At 33.2% G+C, this 22,423-nt stretch overlaps 2 protein-coding genes across 2 annotated transcripts; one reads left to right on the top strand and one right to left on the bottom strand.

Annotated features, from left to right (window-relative positions):
- Positions 1 to 203: 203 nt before the first annotated feature.
- LOC143557017 (uncharacterized) lies at positions 204 to 2,680 on the bottom strand. The gene is made up of 2 exons (XM_077046190.1): positions 2,517 to 2,680; positions 204 to 1,476 (listed from the first exon to the last, which is right to left on the bottom strand). Exons 1-2 carry the CDS (start codon positions 2,574 to 2,576, stop codon positions 298 to 300), a joined length of 1,239 nt encoding a protein of 412 aa, XP_076902305.1. The 5' UTR covers positions 2,577 to 2,680; the 3' UTR covers positions 204 to 297.
- A 15,900-nt stretch (positions 2,681 to 18,580) lies between these two features.
- On the top strand, positions 18,581 to 22,158 carry LOC143557026 (putative methyltransferase PMT3). Its single transcript, XM_077046194.1, has 7 exons — positions 18,581 to 18,937; positions 19,022 to 19,186; positions 19,593 to 19,775; positions 19,870 to 20,464; positions 20,588 to 20,700; positions 20,796 to 21,016; positions 21,637 to 22,158. Exons 1-7 carry the CDS (start codon positions 18,677 to 18,679, stop codon positions 21,953 to 21,955), a joined length of 1,857 nt encoding a protein of 618 aa, XP_076902309.1. The 5' UTR covers positions 18,581 to 18,676; the 3' UTR covers positions 21,956 to 22,158.
- Positions 22,159 to 22,423: the final 265 nt, after the last annotated feature.

The following is a 22,423-nucleotide window of genomic DNA, read 5'->3' as shown; positions in this document are numbered from 1 at the left end:
GATGGGCAAAAGTCTGTTTGTGACCACATATTTCTTTCTCTCATTCATTCATGTCGCTCACGGACGACCAACAATATGCATTTAGGGTTGGTCTGATATATAGAGTTGCCTAAGTTATCTATTTAATGAATTCACCTAAACACCTTTTAATCCTGATTTTTGTTGAATAAATCAAGAATAGACAAACGAGTAACTCATATTTCTTAAACCTTGTTTGGATTATTTTACACACTTTTAAGGATCGCCAGTAGGAACTTTTCAAATCTATCTATGATTACGACAAAGTTTGCTCACAACTTACGTATATGATCCAAACTCAATAGTATCTCGAGAAAGGTTGGAGCCACCAGACACTATACGGTCTCTTAGATCTTTAATCATTTTGTATCTCTCCATTTCGTCTTCGTATTCTTTCATTGACGCTGACCCTAAAACTTTCTCATCTTCGTTGTTCATGTCTACTCCAAACCCCCACTCGATGCAATCAGAGTTACGTCTCAAAAGTACATCATTTTGCGCATTTGGCATTTGATCATTTACTACTTCACATTTGTTCTCAAACCACAATAAGCCTTGAGTTTCCTCGCTAAGGGTGTTTTCATCATTTACCACTTTTCCTTTTTCGTTCTCATACCATAATGAACGAGCGGTTTCGTCCCAAGTGGTCTCTTCATTTTTGTTTACGTCTTTGCTGTAGTTATAACTGTGGCTTTGATACCATGATAAAATTTTAGGTGTTATATGGCCTATGCCATTATCAGCTTCCAAAAGTTTCTCAATGTCTCGTACTAGAATATTCACGTGTTTATGTTTATCCTCATATTCGTATTTTGCATCTATAAGTTTCATTTGGACCCGCTCCTCACGTAACATGTCAGCAACACGAAGCATTTCTCTCTCCTCTTCCATTTCTTTCCGAACTCTTTCAGATTCTTTTTTCAATTCTTCAAGCTCGACCCTGTCATCTTCAATACTACGAGCCATCTTTTCACATAACTGTTCTAAGAGCTCAGTTGCTTGCTTTTCTGACTCGGCTTTCTTTACAGTATTTTCTAAAACCAACTTCGTATTCGCTAATTCTCGACCTAACTTCTTGTTCATCCACTCAGATTGTCGTCTAAGCTTCCTTTCGGTCTCTAATTCTTTTGATATTGTCTTGACCGCAAGCCGGATTTTGTCTTGCTCTTTGGACTCGTGTCCACTCATATGGTTGGACCGTTGTTCTTGGATTAACTTGTTGACATGGTGCCGAGCCTTGTTGAGCTCGTGGTTCAATGTCGAGGCTAGGGACATGCTCGTTGGATGGCGGTGGTCATGATTCGAGTCTGCGGTCCAAACATGAGTTAAAAGTTTGAGTAGTTCCCTTGATACCGTGAGTGAATGCTTAATTTCATCCAAACCATGTATTGGTTTTATTATGGATTGTCCGTTGACTTTATTGACCGTTTCAATCTCCCCACAAGGTTTTGATTTTCCCTAACATGGAATATGACAATTGTGTCACACTTGTATTTATATAATAAAGTATATAATATATGTTATAGAATACAAATATAAATTTATAATATATAAACTGGAGTATTCAATTAAATAAGATACTTGAAAGCTACTTTTAAATATTAATTCTTTTTCCTTTTTTCATTCTTTTTATATGTTATTGCTCTTTATCAAGACTAAAAAAATAAAATAAATAATATTTAGTTTGTGAAAATACATATATTAGATCGTAATCTACGTATATTTACCTCGAGTGAGGTACATATATCTAACTTCGCAAGAGAAGTATATGTAATTCCGTAAGGTATATATTTATTTTTTATTTTTTTGTTATGGCAAAGATTAATACTTTTTAACCCCAGTGGCATTATACTAGCTAATAATTAAACAAAGAAAAATACAGAGGTGACACCACAACCTCGTTGTCTTTCTGACTTATAGGACAAGGAATATTACATAAACATCAAATAATTGATACCCTTGTTTCAAAAATATAAAAAGATACTCATTTTGTTTAAAATTTTCTCTTTGAGCATAGTTTTTGTATAGAGCACTTGTTTAATATAGAATAATTGTTAAAGATACGACTACAATAACTGTATAATATACTTGCACGCCATATTTACTGATTTAATGAGAAAAAAAGTGGTGGGATGGGTGATTGCATTTTAGTTCTCTACGACTCTACTTAAATTGGTTTCGTATTAAACATCTCCGTTAATGTAAAATTCAAGTAAAAACATTTGTATCTTATTTTAAGTACTAGGAATGTGAAACCTTTAGAACATTAGAACACTTCCTTCAAAAGCAAAACATTGACAAACGGAATGAAATTGGAGTCAGTTTTGAAAAAACTAGATGTAATTACTTAGAAAGATATTAGTTTAAACTTTTAACTAGTATATCTGTTTCTCCTGTCTAGTTTCTTACTAGTCAGGTTTTTCTTTATAAGATCTTTGCGGTTCAATTTTTTTTTTCTTTTTGAAGTTTTAACATATGAAAATAAAAGTCATCATTACCTCAAATGGCTTTGCAACATAAGTCAAGGGCCTGTCCACAAAGCTATTATCTTTCTCCATAAAGCTTAAAGATTGCCTGTGGTGTGGATTTGTTGCCTGCAAAATGTTACATATATATGTGGTTAATCCTGAATTTTGTTTATTGAAAGTTGGTAAAAAGTATAAGTTATTGTTTAAAGTTATTCTACATTGAATTATCCTCTATAGATATTTAATGGTTGTTACCTTTTAAATTGATATTTTTTGTAATTTAATTGTTATCTTTATACATATTAAATGTTGTTACCTTTTAAATTGATTTATTGTAATTTAACTGTTATTTTAATGATACATTTTTGCTTTCCCGTCTAATATTAGAGTCACTTTATAAACTTTTAGAAAAGTAAAAATAAAGACAGAAATGACCTTTTAATATGTATTTAAAAATATATAAATTTTGTTTGATAAATTAGCGTTATTATTTTTGTAACAAAACTAAGTGTGAAGGGAATATGAATTAAAGTTGATCAACCTTACAAAACTAAGACTTCGGAAACATAAACACCAGGGGGGGGGGGGGGGGGGGGCTCTTTCGTTCGACATTCGTGATCGATTTCTCGACCACCTCATTCACTCGATTATCAATTAGACTATCTATCTGTTGTGGATGTTAAAAATATAAAATAGAAGGCACCAAAGTCATATTGTTGCCAAACATCAAAACGAGCTTATGAAAGCTAGGCGCTAAAATGGGAGGCGCCAATAGGGGTGTTCAGCGATCGGTTTAAAATCGTGAAACCGTCCAAGCCGGTCATCGGTTTGGCTTCGCGGTCGGTTTTTTTTTTTTACATTCGGTCGATCGGCTTCAAAATTTTCAAACCGTAATGAACGGTTTGGCATGCGGTTTTTATTGAAAACCAGCCGTAAAAAACCGGACCGGACCGTATGATTTATTTATATATAAATTTTATTTTTTTGATATTAGATTTATATAATTATTTATAATATATCGTATGTTTTAACAATTGGGCTTCTTGTCTTAGCCCACTATAAGATGCTAGTGTGTAATTTAGTCCAACTTTACTAAAAATCCAGTATCCCGTCATGTTCTAGGCTTAAATTCTGGGCAATATAATTAATTATGGGGAACTTGCATTTTGGTTATTTTATTTTTGGACAGCTTGAAGTCTGAACTTGTGAATTAGAGTTTAAGTTTTGACAATAGCATATTAATGCCTAAACCGTGAAACCGGCCGGAGCCAAAGCGTCAGTAACGGTTCGGTTCGGTTTGGTTTTTATTTTCAACGGTTTGGCTTCGGTTTTTTATTAGCAAAAACCGTACTAACGGTTTGGCTTACGGTTTAACCCAAAAACCGTCAAAACCGAACCGTGAACACCCTTAGGCGCCAATCCATTAATGCCCAAATAGTATCAATGATATGGGGTCGATACACCCGAAATCTTAATATCACTTTAAGAAAAAAAATAATAATTAAACCATAACATGATAGTCAAAGAGTCAATAAGCTAAGACTCATTGCCTAGGTGACATGATATTATGTATTTTTTTAGTTAATCCACATTTGATGGTATTACCAATTTTGATTGGTGTTTGTTTAATGTTTGATTTTGATTTCTTATTGTAATTGTTTACTTTTGCTAGGGTTTACGTTTTTATTTTAATACCACCTTGCCGTTTAAAAAAGAAAATAATATATCGGTCATCGATTTTGATTGGTGTTTGTCTAATGTTCGATTTTGATTTCTCTCATGTAATTGTCTAGCTTCTTGCTAGCGTTTACGTTTTTAATTTATTACCACCACTTAATCCGTTCAAACAAGAACAAAAGATAGTGGTTACCATTTTGATTGGTGTTTGTTTAATATTCCATTTTGATTTCTTTCTTGTATATGTCTAGCTTCTTGCTAGCCTTTTCGTTTTTTATTTTAATACTACCTTGCCATTAAAAAAAATTATCGTTACCGATTTTGATTTATGTTTATTTAATTTTTTATTTTAGTTTCTTTTTTTTTTATACTCTAGCTTCTTGCTAGTCTATTCGATTTTATTTTATCATGCCGTTCAAAAAAGAAAAAGAAATTATTCTTTGCCGGTTTTGATTGGCGATTTTATTTTCTTTCTTGTAATTGTTTAGCTTCTTGCTAGCTGTTACGTTATTATTTTAATACTACGTTAACGTTAACAAAAGAAAAAATATCGCTTACCGGATTCTGCAATGCCGACGAGACCGGCTCCTCTTCTCCGCTCTGATCAAACTTATCGGCGCACTTCTCATTTCGTTGCGGGGAATGTGTTTTATCCATCAAAAACTGTGATAACGAAGTCGTGGGAAGCCGCCGCTTTCGGACCTTACATGGCATAATCTCTGAGCTTTTGATCTCCATATGTAAATCAAGAATGAGAAGAAATAAGGGGTTTGTGAGAGTGATGAATGCTTATGCAAGGTGTTTGACAAAATGCCAAAGAGAGAGAGGTGGCAAGGCAAATACATGAATACAAGTCTGAAAATGGGAACATGCATGTGGGAAGGAACGGCGGGGATATTTGAGGGTACCCACATTTATTATTATTATTATTATTATTATTATTATTATTATTATTATTATTATTATTATTATTATTATTATTATTAGCCTAAGTCGAGTCTGGATGGTTCCGAGCTCGAGCTCGAAATTAAACAATGCAGCTCAGTTTGGCTCGAGTTCAATTTTAAAATTAAACGAGCCAACGAGCCGAGCCATGACCTGAGTTGAGCTTGGGCCGATTTTGGCTCGGTTACAAAACGAAGTCAACTTAGCCCAGGTTGTTACAAATCAAGTTATTTTAGCTAGTTTTATTCGAACTTTTTTTGAGCGAGCCAAGAGTCCGAGCTTCGAGCCACAAGTTTTTTTGAACAACCCTATTATAATTATTATATTATACTACTTTGGGGGGGGGCATGGGTGGCTCAAAGGAAGAATGAGATTTTTTGATATTCAGTTCGATCCTGAGGGCGTCCGGGTTTTACCGTCAGTGGGCTTTCGGGCGGGTGGGTTTTCTCAGAACTGGAGATAACTTTGAAATGCTTAAGGGCTCCATACGCTGAGTTGGGCCAGCTGACGGTGGCTATTTACCATTGAATCACCTCGTTCAGAATACCTAAACAATTCTCTGTTTGTTGGGTATTAAAAAATATATTATTATATTCTATCAAACATGTTGTAATGCTGTTCTAGTGCTTCAAATAATTGGATATGCATAATCTTTGATAAGTATCTTGTCAATTTGTGCTTATTCGTATGCTCGGTTTGAGTTGTATATTGTTTGTCAAAGTTTCTAAATTATTTTATTCATGAATTAAATAATTAGTTTTGTAATTATGTTTATGGGGTTTAAAATTGTAAGGCCCCGTTCTCGGTAACCCTACTTTGGTGTTGGATTTACTCATAAACACAGTCCCAAAATCAGAGTTAATTAAAACTTTCGCGGAATAATTTAAAACTTCATACATCACATTACAAAACATTCATTCTTGTCTTAACATACAAATTGTCTTTTCAAAAGTAATTAATTAAAACAGTCTTGACACTTCTTCGTAGATGCCAATCTCTTCCGTCCATGCCATGTGTCCCTCCTCAAGCCAGCTGCCTCAGTCTATTTGCCTGCGTGCATACTAAAAGTCAGCTACGCTGAGTGAGTTCTAGTTAATCATTTAACATACAATACATTCATGTCCTTACTCATACGCATCCGAAGATACGTATTCATACATTATTTATTCTTACTTCTTTCATACAAACTTTATATACATACACACACGCTTACCTACTTTCTTTCATAAAGCCTTGTAATTTACCATAGGCTATTCTATCTCTACCATCACAGATATTATTAGGGTCTGGTCCCTTCTGTCTCAGATATTATCAGGGTCTGGTCCCTTCTGTCTCAAATATTTTTAAGGTCTGGTCCCTTTGTCTCATACTTGTCGCGTCACTCGTTCATACATTCATTTTCATTCATGTATACGTTACATAACTTCTGGTCATGGATATACGTATATGTACATATTCATTCATATAAACATTCCATAATAACATTCAATACTTAGTCGTACATATAACATACACATATCATACACCTACCATTTAAGTTAAGTGTATTAACAACTATCACAAAGGAGTATGCACACAGCCCCAAAAATACAACGGATAAAGGGGCTAGAAACTCACTTGAAGTCGGTTTCTCTCGCCGTTAATAGTAATGCCCTTCTTTAGCTGTGCACGGCTAACTGTATAACGCATTACGAGTGTCAAATATCCATTACTACTACTTCTTATATCTAAGTCAATGACACCCTCAACTAACGGAGGTCCGGGGGCAGCGCCCCTGGTAGCGGGGTCTAGGGGCGGCAGCCCCTAGCAGGGTCCAAGGGGCAGCGCCCCTGGCTGGGGTTGAGCTGAATTTTATTTTCATTAACAGTCTTTTAACAAAAATGCATCAGAAAATGAATTTTGTAAAATTTCGCACGGAAGAATTTCGCTTGGCTAAGCGAAGCGAAATGCCTGTTTCGCTTCTCATGGCTGAGCGAAGCGAAATGCTTGTTTCGCTTCTCATGGCTGAGCGAAGCGAAATGCCTTCCTTTCTTCGCTTTTTTTCCATTTTAAAGCCATTTTACTCCGTGGCTCCTCCTTAGGACCTGATGTTTACTCTTTCCCAACTTTCGACACATTCTGACCCCATGCACCTGATCCTGAACCCATCTCTCAAAGTCCAAACATCACCTTTTTATCTTAAAGTGCACCCAAGAGGTTATAACTTAACAACTTTATATTTTTCTTACATTTCACAACCCGATCTATTATTATATCTGTTTGCATGCCGGTTCTAACCATAAAACTTAACCATTTTTAAACTAAAACCCACTTTTTTGTTTGTGGGTTCGAGTTCAGATCTTGACAACTCGAGGATCTGGACGTGATTCTTGTTGCTTGACAATGTTAAACACGAGATTCCACCCTTCTTTTGCTCGGATTGGATCCGGGTGTTTGAGAGAAGAAGTGTGTATGTGTTTTTAGTGTGTGGGGAGGAGAACCAAATGGTGAAATGGTGGGTTGGTTGGGTTTATATAGTGGGGTATGGGTCCCACCACCCACTCTCCATTCCCATTTCAAATCCTTATCTAAACATTTAACAAACGACTAACTTAACGACACACAGTTAATAACAAAACTTTCCATCATTTATTATTTAACAAAAAGTTGGATGTTACAAAAATCATGTTTTAAATTAGACTGCAAATCAAACTTAACTGAAACCGGTCAAAATCGAACTGAATTGAGGGGTACCCCATTTATTAGTAATATTCTTTTCATATTCTAACATGTTATATTGTTGTTTTAATGCTTCAATAAATTATTGTATGTGCATGCATAATTGTTGTATCTATTCTTTATCTTGTCAAGGCATGTTTATTCTTATGCTTGATTTGAGTTGTATATTGTTTGTCAAAGTTTCTAAACTATTTAATTCATGTATTAAATTATTATACTAATGATTTTTGTAATTAGAGTTATTGGGTTCAAAGGTTTAATATCAGGTTTCAAATTGATTAAAGTGAAAACCAAGCCAAACCAAAACTATTTAAAATCAAATAAATTGAATTACGTATAGGATTGCTGATTCGTTTTTAACTGAAACTGGATTAGGTAATCGGTTTCGGATCTAGAGATATAAATTCTATTAAACCTTAGAAATCTTATATTAGGCTATGATTTTTATGTTTGTGTATTATTTGTAAAGTTTCCTAAACTATTTTATTCATGAATTAAGTTATTAGTTATCTGATGTGATTTATTCAATATCAGGTTTTAAAATAATTAATTTGAAAACCAAACTGAACCAAAACCATTTAAAATTGAATTTATGTATTTGATTTCTGATTTTCTGGTTTGGTTTTCTAAGTTACTAACTTCTCAATGATAAAATATATATTTCTTTTTCCAAAAAATTTATATTGCAAATTTTATGACTATTTAATGGACATATTAGCAACAGTTTTTGGTCACTGCTTAAATTGGTTGTTATTTGTATTTTTCTTAATAGTATATTGTTTATATCGAATTATAACCTAAAACCAACTTCATAAAATGGGTAGATATCATGCACATAGATTGGAATGTTATTTGTATCTATTACTTTTCATCCTAGTGATGAATTGACTAAAGCTAGCTAAGTGTGTCTATCATAAAGGCTAGTGACAATTGTGTTCGTTTCAAGGTCTCAATCTTTGTTCCACATGTATATACATATGTACACATACATATGGTTAAGCATATAGGTTAAATTTTTGGTTAAAGGTTACAATCTGAAATTAAGGTTAGGTTCTTAACAATTTGTGTTTACCAATTTGAAAGTAATAGGGTTAGGTTCTTAACAATTTATGTTTAATTCTGTCGTAATGTTAAGAAATCTAAAGCGAAGTTTATATATGTGTATGCGTTGTAATCTACGAATTCCGTTCATAAACTAGTACTTGCCTACTTGGTATGTGTCACACCCCGACTTAGGGTCTAGATGTGTGACCATCAGTTGGTACCTGTTTTGTAAATATATCAGAGTTATGGGTTTATTTTAGCGGAAGACTTTAAAATTTACTTGAAAATTAAATACCCAAGTATTCGTTTACAAAATATTGTTTATTATATTACCGCGATTTTATAATCAAAACTGAGCCATCTTGTAATGCGAGCTTCTATCCACATGATAACTCTAATCATTGCTATTGCTACTGAACTTAGTTGCCTGCAATGTGGGAATAAAATACGTCAGTTATGATTATAAAATCGCGGTAATATAATAAATCGCGGTGATACGTTTAACTCTAAAAGCATTTAAACTGCAATCATAATACAAATATAGTTTTCTTTACAAGCTTAGCGGAAATATCTCTATTTCCGATATTTGTACCACTACCCTACACACACAAATTTTTCTCCAAGCCACGTAGCCCTTGATGGAGAACTAATTATGACTGTTAACCCACGGCCACGTAGCCTTTGTTTGTTTGGCTAAACAGTTATGTTTGGATCCATGCACATGTATAATTGGTTTGAGTTAATTTAATTTTCTATCTTGTATTATAACGCTTTTAGAGATCACGTAATCTCGTGGAAATGTTTGACTGACTCTTTAAGACAAACAACCTGTTTATCTTATAGGGTATAAATCTGTTTTGACTGTTTGTAAATATTTAACGTATTCACATGTACCGTCGGTGTTTGTTTGTAACCTTCTTGATATACATGAGAGTGATGTTAACCTATAAATAAATAGGTTTCTATGAATACCTTGATAGTGTTTCTTGATTAGATTGCAGACCTTAAGTCTGGTTTAACCTTGATAAAGTTTAAAACTTTGCTTTTGAAATTATATCTGTATTTTTGTGATGTTTGATATAGCATGCTTTTGCCTAACAGGTTCTAACACGTTGGTATGTTTCTCCGGGTAAGTAAACAAGTCCCGCAATTGATTTGGATTTGTATGAATTACTTTCCTTTGGCAAGAAGCTCACTACCAATGATATCCCCCTTCAAGTTACCACATGTCCGTCAAAATATAATTTTCTTGGCATTACTTCTTTAATAAGTAGCGTTTTATTGAAAATCTTTATGAGTTTTTAATAATCTTTTCAAGGTTAGAAGACCATAGCCTTGACTGAGTCTAAGCTATTTATTATATACTTGAAATAACTTAACATAGATTCTACCTTAGCGGACACTCAGGAATGCTAATAATAAGAAAAGAGTGGCAACTTGATTGGCAGGGTCTCGGTACTAGCACGCTTAGAAAATCAATAAAGCGTCGGGACTTCGATACTTGCATGAACTCCCAGAAAATAGGGGTGTCGACACGTCGTAGCAATCAGGGATGCTTTCTTAGGCTAAATATGTGTGAATGGAGGTGTTTTTGGGAAGAGAATGGCTCAAACCTGTAACTCTCCTTTTATAGCCAAAATTGGCATCCTTCGCGTATCGTGAAGGACTAAGTCGGTGTCCGTTCACGTAGCGAGAAGCAGTACTCTATCTAATCCTGCCACGTGTTGACACGTGGCCTGTACAATCATGCTACGTGTTGACACGTGGTTGGACACGTTTACCCGATTACTTAACGAGGTTTCGCATATCACGAAGGAATGCTTCGCATAGCGTGACCCAACTTCTTGATTTCCATGATATTACTTCGTGTCGCGCGAAGCATCTCTGGTTAATACTTCGCGTAGTGCGAAGGGCGTAGAAAAATTAATTTTTTTCTACTTCAAGTCCCTAAACTTTAAAAATTGACATTTTTAATTAAATCTTAGGTTTGAAATTTTCAAGGTGTTACAATATGTATTTCGTATATGAACATTATATTTTATTAAATACTCTTAAAAAAATTGATTTTTTACGTCTGATTTCAACATTGGCATCTTATGCTTCCATTTCACTATTTCAGAAGAATATGTACAAACAAGATTTAGAATACTAGATTGACTAGTAAATTTTATTTTAAACCAAATTTTAACTTGGAGCCCGTTACACTTCAATTGAAGTAGATACCCACTTGGATGATGGGCTGGCTTCACGTAATCTAATATACGTGGGCCATGTGGCCTAGATTATATTTTACTAAAACCTAATACAAAACAATAATAAAGTATCTTACTAATGTACTAAAGTAAAGTAAGATGATTCTCTTCATATGTTCTTATTCTAGCATATCCACATAGGATGCTAAGTAATCACATTTCCATATCAATAATTTTCATATATTCATAATTATTTTTAATCACTAAATTGAAATAAGCATTCCAATTTAATTCAATTAAATCTATTTATTCAACTTAATGCAATTAACTCAATTATTAAGTCTATTTATTTCAATTAATAACCACATTGTCAATGATTTAATTAACTCTTGAGGAAATATGAAGAGCCGGTGAATGGTGATCAAACCGAATGTTCTTTAAGTTTTCTTTATTTATTTATTAAGAAATGACATGAAAAATGCTATAAAAATATAGATATCTCTGAAAATTATTTATAAAAAACACTCTAAAACAAAAAAGAAAAAAAAGTTCTTTAGAACAATTAGAAACATTTAAAAAAATTAAAAAAGGCTGTTTAGAATAGATTTTCGGAAACTTAATGTGATACATTTTAAAGCTGGTATGTATTTGTAAACTTAGTTTTCAATTAATATTACAGAATCTTTTACTAATATGTGTTTTTTTATTTTTTTCAAGTCTAATAGTTCATTTATGTTATATTATTTCTTATTTATTGCATTGTTTATTTATAAAGTATTTTCTTTTTATGTTATAGATATAGTTTAACATCTTTTGTAACATCCGAGGGTAAAAAACTTATGTCGAATATTTGTGTTGACTGAATGCGTAGTTTAAATTTTATATTGTTTGTTGATATGTTTTCCACCCGTGTGTAATACGGGTTATTATCCTAGTTCACAATATAACATATGTAAAATGTAAAATCTATCATTTCTAATAAAAGAATACTAATTTGTGTCACTTGTCACACTCTCAGCCATCCTCACATTTTAAACCCATTTTGTTAATCGAATCCCTTGTGGGTCATTACCCGACCCAAAATAGTTTATTTGGAGTTATATTTCTTTGTTGTTTTTGTTTTTAACATAATCTTAACCTTATGTTTTATCACTTTATAGCTGCCGATTTAGAAGAACACAAGGAAACCCTTCAATTTTTTAAAACGTATTTTTGTTTAACGTTTATGTGGTAAGAGGACCGTACATTTGTTCCTGACAGTGTATGCTTTGGAGGTAATTATCTTGATTGAACTTTTACTTATGGTTTTCTTTGTTATTTTTTTTAATATTTATTCATTTCGTTTTGTTCTTCATTTCTTTTCCAGCAATATCAGGCAAAACGGACCAAAAACGAAAGGCATAGATCATGCTTCCTTTAACTTTGTTTATATCTCCATATTATTTTGTTATCAGTAATAATTTTTTATGGTCAACAATTGTTAATGGTAATATTTTTTATGTTTAAAGGGACCGAGAAGAAAATCTCCATCAGTCTAACAAAAGGCCTTAAAAGTTCTACAGATAGTTAATATGACGGGTACTATTATAATTTTTTATTATTTGATATAAATGATATTATGGGATTGATTCCGACAACTTTTTAAAATTTCAGTCTTTCCTAAATATAAATTTGTAAATTTTCCAATCTACCCAAAATATAAATCAGTAAATTTTTCAAAATTTTCCTTATCAATCAAGAGATTATTTTAGCTAAGTAGATTTTTAGAAAAGGAAACAAGGGTTTAATATGGAAAGCTACAATCACAGTTTTCTATTAAGCCGGTCAAATCATTTACCTGCTTACCTAAAAATTCAAATTCTTTTATTATTTGGAAAGCTATACTCACGCTAAAAAAATAAATTAATTAAAAACAATAAAAATTATTGGGAAAGCTATAATCATGGTTTCTTAGTTTAAATAATTATAAAAATAGAGTCAAATTAATTAAATATTGTAAACAACTTTCTAAAATACTCACTAATATCAATATTCAAATCATGAACATACCTTATCTAATATTTCAAGTATTAGATATGAGAGCACCAAATCTTATGGTACTCTACTAACTCAGAGTAATCAATATTTTCTGAACAATGACAATAAGGTTAGTATGCCCGTTTCATATTTTTGGCATGAAAATTCCTTATCTAATTTTCAACTATTTTATATGTTTCTTGATTATATTATATTTAATTCTAAATATATTAAAAAAAAGGTTGAAGTCATTCGTATATAATTCGGTTGGTGATAACAAATTTATCATGCTCAATCAACTTCCAAGTTCTAAGGACGACTCTATCATCGAAGTTCGTGTAATCCGGTTTTGGGTTAATCATCTTTTGGATAACTTGATCAGAACATCTCAAAAGACATGATATTAATTGATCAAGATATATGATATTAAAGATTTTGATTCTTGATAAACACGGTATATTGATCAATAAAACCACAAATGTAGTTTACAAAGAAAATTTTGGTTATTTATAAAATATTTGCGTATATTTGCATAATGTTTGTTTTGTAATTCCTTTAAATTTAATGTAAATTGTAATTGTATTAATAATATATGATAATCTTGTTGTTTGTTGTATTTTGCTTAATGTTTAAAGATTAAAACTTTCATCAATCTCCGTGTATTACATGGGTTTCAAACTAGTAATTAATATAATACAATCCTGTGGTCTGGGCCGGTATTATATTGGTTTAAAACTTTTGAAACTATTAACCACACCGTTTATAACGTTTTGAAAATTTTGAAAGTGATCGACTCATCAACCGAAAGTTAACAAAAGAAAAAGACAACTATGAAATCAAACCGATGACCGGTTTGGACGGTTTTATGGTTTTAAACCAAACCGTAAACACCACTATTGCGATTTGAATGAAAGAATTAAAAATATATATATATATAAAATGGTTAGTTGAAATCAAGAAAAACAAGACATACTTTGTGAATATTTCATTTCAATGAAAGAAATAAATAAATGTTTGTATAAAATGGTTAGTTGAAATCAAGAAAAACAGTCATACTTTTGTCAAGACAGGAAAGATAACAGAGTTAGTGACATGATCTATGCCAGTAACTAAATTAGTTGGTTTTCTAATGATTAATAATAGCCATTGTGTATATCGTTCACTTTTTTATATTCAAATTTGATAACATAATAATAATAATAATAATAATATAATGATAACAGAAAAAAGAAATAAAAAACTACGCATATAATATTTTGAATTGCTTCTCTATCTTAAAAAAAAAGGTGATATAATAGTACATAAGTGTTATATTGTATATTCTCTGGTTTATAAATTTCGTACGACACCTACATTAATGAATTGTATAAAAAACAAATCGACTAAAATACAATTAGGTTAACAATTTAATGCATCCTTTACCGGTGTCAGTGAGTCGGATTAAAATGAGAATATAAAAAAAATATAAAACACAATGTGATATATACATTAAAATAAAATTTGAATTAAAGTTACAAGAACTAAAACATAACTAAAATAATTGCAAAGTACTTATTATTATTATTATTTTGACAACAAGAACAAGAAAATATATTAGAAAAAGGCCCAAGCACCTTCGGCGGGCGACTGAAAACAAGATACAATCAAGAGCGAAAAAATGAGAAAATAACAACAAACCCATTTGACTAGCCACAAAACAAGACAACGGGGAGTTAACCCAAATCGACCAATCGATTTCCTTATGCTCGGACCTAAGTTTTAACAAACCGAACAAACACCTCTAATTTCTTCAACCATGATGTTAAGTAACTCTCATTTATATTTCATAAAGCTCAAAACAAACTTGAGGGATGCTTTTGTAAATTCAGCAAATTGTCAGGTTTCTTTATAATAATTTAAACCACATGGGATGGTGTAAATGCGATTTGACTACTGAAAACGAAATCCACTTCCTACACCGACACCGTGCTTATGCTCTTTTAACTTACAACCTGGACCTTATTCATGAAAAAAAGTAAACTTAAGGGGATATAAATGTAATAACTTCATAAAGAAGGGTCTAATCTACATAAAAATAATAATTAAATATAAACCACCACATAGGAGTGTGCAAAGTCGGTTTGATTCGGTTATGAGGGGATTAACCATAACCATGACAGAGCTTTTGTTTTGGGAGATTGTTAAACCAAAACCATAACCAAATGGTCGGTTAACCATATGTCGGTTATGGGTCGGTTTCAGTTAAGTTCGGAAATTCGTTAATGTATTTATTATTATTATTATTATTATTATTGAAAATCGTTCGGTTGTAGTGTCCCAAGCTCAACCATTGAGTTTCGAAGCTGAACTATGCCGGTTCCAAACTTGGTTATAAAAGATTGTTTAACTATAACCATAACTGAGTGGTCGGTTAACCGTCAGTTATGGGCCAGTTTCTGTTACTTATCCAATACATTTTTTATCATTATTTTTTCTCCGTTGTTCCGGTTGAAAATGGTTTGGTTATGGTGTTCCAATCTCATTATTAAGCTTCGAAGTTGAAATATGTCGGTTTTAAGCTCAGTTATTAACAATTACAACGTGAATTTAAATGTTCAAAGCTAGAAATAGAGACATAAAAAATAGAAATATATGCATCAAAATTTCAAAAAACACAAACATACAAGATTCGGTTCAGTTTCAGCTAAATTCAGTTAACCAAGACACAATAACCGTAGCCAATGTTGTAAAAATCGCTAGTTGCTAGTCGAGCGGTGGGGACTAGTGATTAATCAGGAATATCAATCGAAATTAATTGGATTTGACTTTAATGTATAATTTTCAGTTTTATGTATACACGCACACATTTTTATACGTAATTTTCAGTTTTATATATACACAAACACACTTTGGGTGAAAATTAACTAGAATCTCGCTAGAAACCGTTGATTTCGACTAAAATTATGCTGGAGACCATTATTTTGACAGAAATTTCGCTGAAAAAAAAAAACCCCAATTTTTGCCAGAACCTCGTCAGAAAAAGCTGAATAAGTCCAATTAATCCTGATTTTGGCCGGATTTGACCATTGACCGATTATCCCAAAATTACTCGGTGGGGTGGAGACTAGCGATTAATTGAGAATTAACCAACGCCTAGCCAGGATTTTTACAACACTGAACGTAGGTCCGTAACCATAACCGAATAATAAGTTAACCATAAACTCCAAGGACTACAACTACACCAACTTCATAACATGAAGGTTTAAAATAATACAACAATAACTAAATATAAACCACCGTTGCATCTGCTGTGAAACAAGCTCTCAGATCTCGTTACAATATTCCACAAGTCCGTAATCACGAACGAGAATCCAGACCTTAGATCCGTTGTACGGACGACTGTAAGCTCAATTCCTCTATATTCACTTGTTAATTCGTTAATCCGTTAGATCTGATTTCGAATTGCAATTTTTTATGATTAAATTCAGTGTAATTAGTGCTGTGTGTATGTTGTTAGGTTTAGTGTTATAGATCAGATCGTTTCGTGTTGAATTTGATTGTAATTAGATTCGGTAATGAATTTGTGATGCTCGGAGTTAGTGACGTGGACAGTGTGGTTTGAGTAATTAAACCTAGCGCAAGTGTTTAATTCGTTATAGTTATTCAATCGGTTCGTGATTTGGTTAGTGTCGGTCGGCTCGTGAGTAGTTTCTCAAGCTCGAGTGTGGCTTGTTTCAAGCTCTAGCGTCTTGTTCCGAGCTCGAGCTAGTGAGTAGGTTTTCAAGCTCAAGCTCAGCTCGTGCTCGACTTGTTTATTGTTTATTAATTATTTTACTTATATTTATACTTCTTTTTTGTATATATTATCTGCCTTTTTTTTCATAATTTTATATATAAGAGAGTTTTTTCTCAAGCTCGAGCGTAGTTTTACAAGCTTGATCTCAGCTTGTGCTGGACTTATTTATTATTAATTAGTTATTTTACTTATATTTATACTTCTTTTTTGTATATATTTTATATATAACGTAATATATATTATCTGTTTACTTTCTTTTTCATAATTTTATATATAAAGAGTAGTTTCTCAAGCTCGAGCGGCCCGTGCTCAAGCGTTATAGATCGGATTCGTTTCGTTATGATTTATGTTTAATTAGATTCGGTAGTGAATCTGTGATGCTTGGAGTTAGTGACGTGGACAGTGTGGTTTTATTAATTGAACCTAGGGTAAGTGTTTAATTTGTTATAGTTGTTCTTTCGGTTCGTGATTTGATTAGTGTCAGTTGGCTTGTGAGTAGTTTTTCAGCTTGATTGATTCGAGCTCTAATGCTAGAGCTCGGGCTCGGGCTCGACTCGCTTATTATTTATTAATTATATTACTAATATTTATACTTATCTTTTGTATATATTTTAGTTATACATGTTATATATAACATAATATATATTATCTACTTATCGTTTTATAAATTTATATATACTGATTATTATAAAAAAGTTATGTATTTAATATATGATGTAAAGATTATATAAATGACTTGCTCGTTTAGGCTCGTGATCCAGCTCAAGCTCGGGCTCGTTTATTAAATAAGTTTATTTTTAGGCTCGATTCGAGCTGTTAACAAGCAGATATCAAGTAGCACATGAGCGGTCTGGCTTGTTTGTATAGTGTCGTCAATGTTTCTATAGTTTTTAGGATTTTAGTTTAGAAATGTGCGAATAAGAAACTGTTCTGGAACGAGGTGCTGGTGTTGCTTAACTTAAGCATGGAGTATGCTATACATGTGAATGTTTCGTGGAATGTAATGTGTGTTTAATATCATTTAATGTGTAGAAAGTACAAATTATGCTGTGATTACCTGTATGTGTTTGTGATTGTGAGAAATTTGGATATTTGTGAACTACAAATGAGTTAATGTGATTTAGTTTTGTTTTTGTTAGATCTGGAAGTTATTATTCTGATTCATGACAATATGATCATTAATATTCATTATGTTTAACAACCCAAGTTAATTTTTACTGGATCTCAATTGACTGTTTGGTAATTAAGGAAGCACTGAAAGTCTGATTGAATAAATATGGCAACTGTCATGAAGAACTTGAATAAGCCGGTTATAAACCTTTTTAAAATTTATTTTTTTCCTTTACAAGAAAGGTACAACAATATTCTTATATATGCATAAGATTTTTTTTTTTTTTTGGTTTGAAGACTTTTGAACGAAACACTGTAGCTAAGGTGAAGCTGTAAGATTTAGTGAACAATGTTTCATAATTTTACCTTTTCAGTTTTATTTTCTGTGTTTCATTACTTCATATAAACCTTCATAGATTCAGTATTTAATTCTAATATGCCCTAGAGTAATATGCTAATGATGCTGATAGGTTTTCCTTTTGCATAACAGGTTGGCCGGACAATAACTCTGATATATCATCTTTGATTCTGAGGGAATTGGGTAACCCACCAACTGAGCATAGTTTAGAAAGAAAAAAAAACACCAGTTTATTATACCGGGATCTATAATGATTTAAGAAGTCAAGAAACTATGATGTCATTCTTGTGATCTATAAAGTGCATCTGAAGTGAAAACCGAATAACATTGTGGAGTATCAAACATAGCATTAATTATGAGAGGAAGACAAGATGGATCTCAGAAGAAGCGGTTGCTCACAACTTTTATTCTTGTGGCAGCTGCCCTTCTTTTCCTGTATTTGTATTTTGGCTCTGAGAGTCAAGGTCAGTCAGCACTAGAGTATGGTAGCCGGTCTCTAAGGAAGCTTGGGTCATCCTACTTAGGCGGTGATGAAGAATCTGATCTTGGCAACAAGCAAGATGATTTTAAATTTGGTCTGGAGGATGATGATGGTATTGTACCGAAAAGCTTTCCTGTAAGTTATTTACATGAAGCAGGGTTATAATTTGTTAACAGATATTATGAATTTACCTGTTTAACTTGCTGTATATTCTTGAAGGTTTGTGATGATCGATACTCTGAATTGATACCTTGCCTAGACCGCAACCTTATCTACCAGATGAGATTGAAGTTGGATTTGTCTTTGATGGAGCACTATGAAAGGCATTGTCCTCCGCCTGAAAGGCGTTTTAACTGCTTGATACCTCCCCCATCAGGGTACAAGGTGTGTATCTAATCGACATGAGGTGGCAATATGGATGGGTGGGGCTGATTGGGCAAGGGTCAAACGGGTAACTTTTGGACTGTATGGTACCTGGTTGAAACGGTTAAATTTTGGACCGTTTGGTACCACGTCAAAAACGAGTTGGGTTGACATGAAACATTTCAACCCATTCAACTCGTTTAGGCTGTATTATTTTGAGCTAATTTTTTGTTTTATTTGCGTCTTTGACCCATTAGAGATAAGTACGCAACCTGAATCGACCCATTCATGAGTAAATCTGATGGAAGTTACCCTGTTATAATCGAACAACATTGGAAATTTTGTATTTATGATATTTGTTTTTAATTCTCATAGGTTAGTTAAATGATCTTACATTTTTCCCTCTTGGTTTTATTTGTTAATGCAGGTTCCTATCAAGTGGCCAAAGAGCAGAGATGAAGTATGGAAAGCAAACATACCACATACCCACCTTGCACACGAGAAGTCAGACCAAAACTGGATGGTTGTGAAAGGTGAAAAGATCATATTCCCAGGTGGAGGAACTCATTTCCACTACGGAGCTGATAAGTACATCAAATCACTTGCAAATGTAAGCATTATCACACGCGTCTTTAATCTTTTATCATAACTAATAGCCATACTTTATTCTATTTTGTATATCTAATGGACAACATAATTAACAGATGCTCAACTTCTCAAAAGATATCATGAACAACGAAGGAAACTTACGAACGGTTCTTGATGTTGGTTGCGGTGTTGCAAGTTTTGGCGGTTATCTTCTTTCATCTGAAATCATTGCAATGTCATTAGCACCTAATGACGTGCATCAAAATCAAATTCAATTTGCTTTAGAAAGAGGCATTCCTGCATATCTTGGTGTTCTTGGAACAAAAAGACTTCCTTACCCGAGTAGATCTTTTGAACTTGCTCATTGTTCCCGCTGTAGAATTGATTGGCTTCAAAGGGACGGTATTCTTCTACTTGAGTTGGACAGATTGCTTAGACCAGGTGGCTACTTCGCTTACTCGTCTCCCGAAGCATATGCACAAGATGAAGAGGATCTTAGAATATGGAAAGAAATGAGTGCGCTTGTTGAACGCATGTGCTGGAAAATAGCTGCAAAATGGAACCAAACTGTTATTTGGGTCAAACCTTTGACTAATGATTGTTACATGGAGAGAGCTCCTGGTACTCAGCCTCCTCTTTGTCGGCCAAATGACGATCCAGACGCTGTGTATGGTGTTAACATGGAAGCCTGCATCACGCCTTACTCTGAACGTAAGTTTTTCTGTATTCATATTATTTACATTCATATGCCATAACTTGATTAATTGTGAAAACTGTTATCGGTTTAAACTTGTTTCAAAACATTTATGTTTTTCGTTTTATTCTGTTCATCAGATGATCACACAACTAAAGGAAGTGGATTGGCTCCATGGCCAGCTAGGCTAACTTCTCCGCCACCACGTCTTGCTGACTTTGGCTATTCAAGGGATATGTTTGAAAAGGACACGGTAAAACCAATTAAAACAAATACAGTGTCTCACATTATTTCAATTCATATGTTGGTAAACTCATATATTTTGCTTATTTTTTGAACTTTATACAGGAGTTGTGGCGTAGGAGGGTTGAGAATTATTGGGATCTGCTGAGCCCAAATATATCGACTAATACAATTAGGAATGTGATGGACATGAAGGCGAATTTGGGTTCATTTGGAGCTGCTTTGGGGAATAAAGATGTTTGGGTGATGAATGTTGTCCCTGAAGACGGACCTAACACATTGAAGCTTATATACGATAGAGGCTTGATTGGTTCAATTCATAACTGGTATGCATTTCCTGCATTTCATACGTTTACATCTAGGCCTGTAAATGAACACGGACGGGGCGTGTTTGTGTTTGTTGGTTTAACTTTAACCCAACAAATGATCGAGCACGAACAATTAAACGAGCGTGGTTTTCTTGTTTGTGTTTGTTCTTAAGAAAATAAATGCGTTCGTGTTTGTTTATGTTCGTTCGTTAAATGTGGGTTAACTGTGTAAGCGATCGCTTCACAAAACGTAAACGAACGAACATAGTTGAACATAGATGAATAAACATAACTAAGCTAAAACCAACTAAAAATTGTAAATGAATATATTGATGAACAAACGTAAACTAACGAACATAAATGAACGTCAACAAACAAACATAAACGAATTTTAATGAATGAACTTAAACGAACGTTCACGATAATAAGCGAATGAACGAGACATGCGTTCGTGTTTGTTCGTTTATTAAATAAAACAAACATAAATGAACTTCCCGCCAAATTGAGTTTTTAGCGAGCCGATCTCGAGTAGCTCACAAGCGCTTACCTCGTTCACACTCCTAATCAACACTGGGACCCACACTAAAAATGACTCATTTCACCTAGAATCCGCTTTGACCCGTCACTCATAATTTCAGGTGCGAAGCATACTCGACCTACCCACGTACATACGATCTTCTCCATGCCAGCAACATGTTCACAGACATAATCGAAAAGAAAGGTTGCAGCGGTGAAGATTTATTGATCGAGATTGACCGTATCCTCAGGCCCACGGGCTTCCTAATCGTTCGGGACAAAAAGCCCGTCATCGACTTCGTGAAGAAATACCTACCCGCAATACACTGGGAAACCGTGGCGATGGCAGATTCATCATCGGAATCCGATGGAGATGATGTTGTGTTGATAGTCCAAAAGAAACTATGGCTCACAAGTGAAAGCTTGAAGGAAACAGACTAAGTTTTGAATCAAAAACACACCACTCTTAAAAAAAAGGTATTGAATGTGGGGTTTTGTAGCATCAAATTGTGACTTTAGTTGCTTCTTATGATTTAGTTGATTTATTTTTTATTATTATGATATACATTTGCATCTACAAACTTATAATTTCTGTTGTTATGTGTATTATTTTATAGTTGGATTTAATTTAAATAATTAATCCAAATATGCATATGTTTGATAAGCTATGCAAAAATGTGTGTTTAGGTTTTGTTATTGGTGATGATTATATAAATTTTGTATTTTATAGTTACTGTTATTTTTTATTTTATTTTATTCTTTTTATATTTTTTAAACATATTGGACATTGGAGTGGTTGTTTTGTCTTTTCACACAAATTTTAAGACCCCGCTATATTAAATTCTCGTCAGCCGGTCATTAACTCTCTGGCGTTAGTTACAACTTGAATCTCGTCAGCCCCTTGCGACC

The sequence above is a fragment of the Bidens hawaiensis genome, unplaced genomic scaffold, assembly GCF_021521415.1.
Source record: "Bidens hawaiensis isolate Kalapana, Puna unplaced genomic scaffold, B.hawaiensis_p1.1 tig00018778_1, whole genome shotgun sequence".
Taxonomy (NCBI): Eukaryota; Viridiplantae; Streptophyta; class Magnoliopsida; order Asterales; family Asteraceae; genus Bidens; species Bidens hawaiensis.
Note: the sequence above shows the minus strand (reverse complement) of the source record. Positions and strands in the feature narration are given on the sequence as shown.

Bases quoted from the DNA above. Each gene is read 5' to 3' on its own strand.
- LOC143557017 (XM_077046190.1), bottom strand. From the start codon at position 2,576: ATGGAGAAAGATAATAGCTTTGTGGACAGGCCCTTGACTTATGTTGCA. The intron at 1,477-2,516 runs GTAATGATGACT...ATTCCATGTTAG, and splicing joins ATGTTGCAAAGCCATTTGAG to GGAAAATCAAAACCTTGTGG.
- LOC143557026 (XM_077046194.1), top strand. From the start codon at position 18,677: ATGAGAGGAAGACAAGATGGATCTCAGAAGAAGCGGTTGCTCACAACT. The intron at 19,187-19,592 runs GTGTGTATCTAA...TTGTTAATGCAG, and splicing joins CTCCCCCATCAGGGTACAAG to GTTCCTATCAAGTGGCCAAA. The intron at 20,701-20,795 runs GTAAAACCAATT...AACTTTATACAG, and splicing joins ATATGTTTGAAAAGGACACG to GAGTTGTGGCGTAGGAGGGT.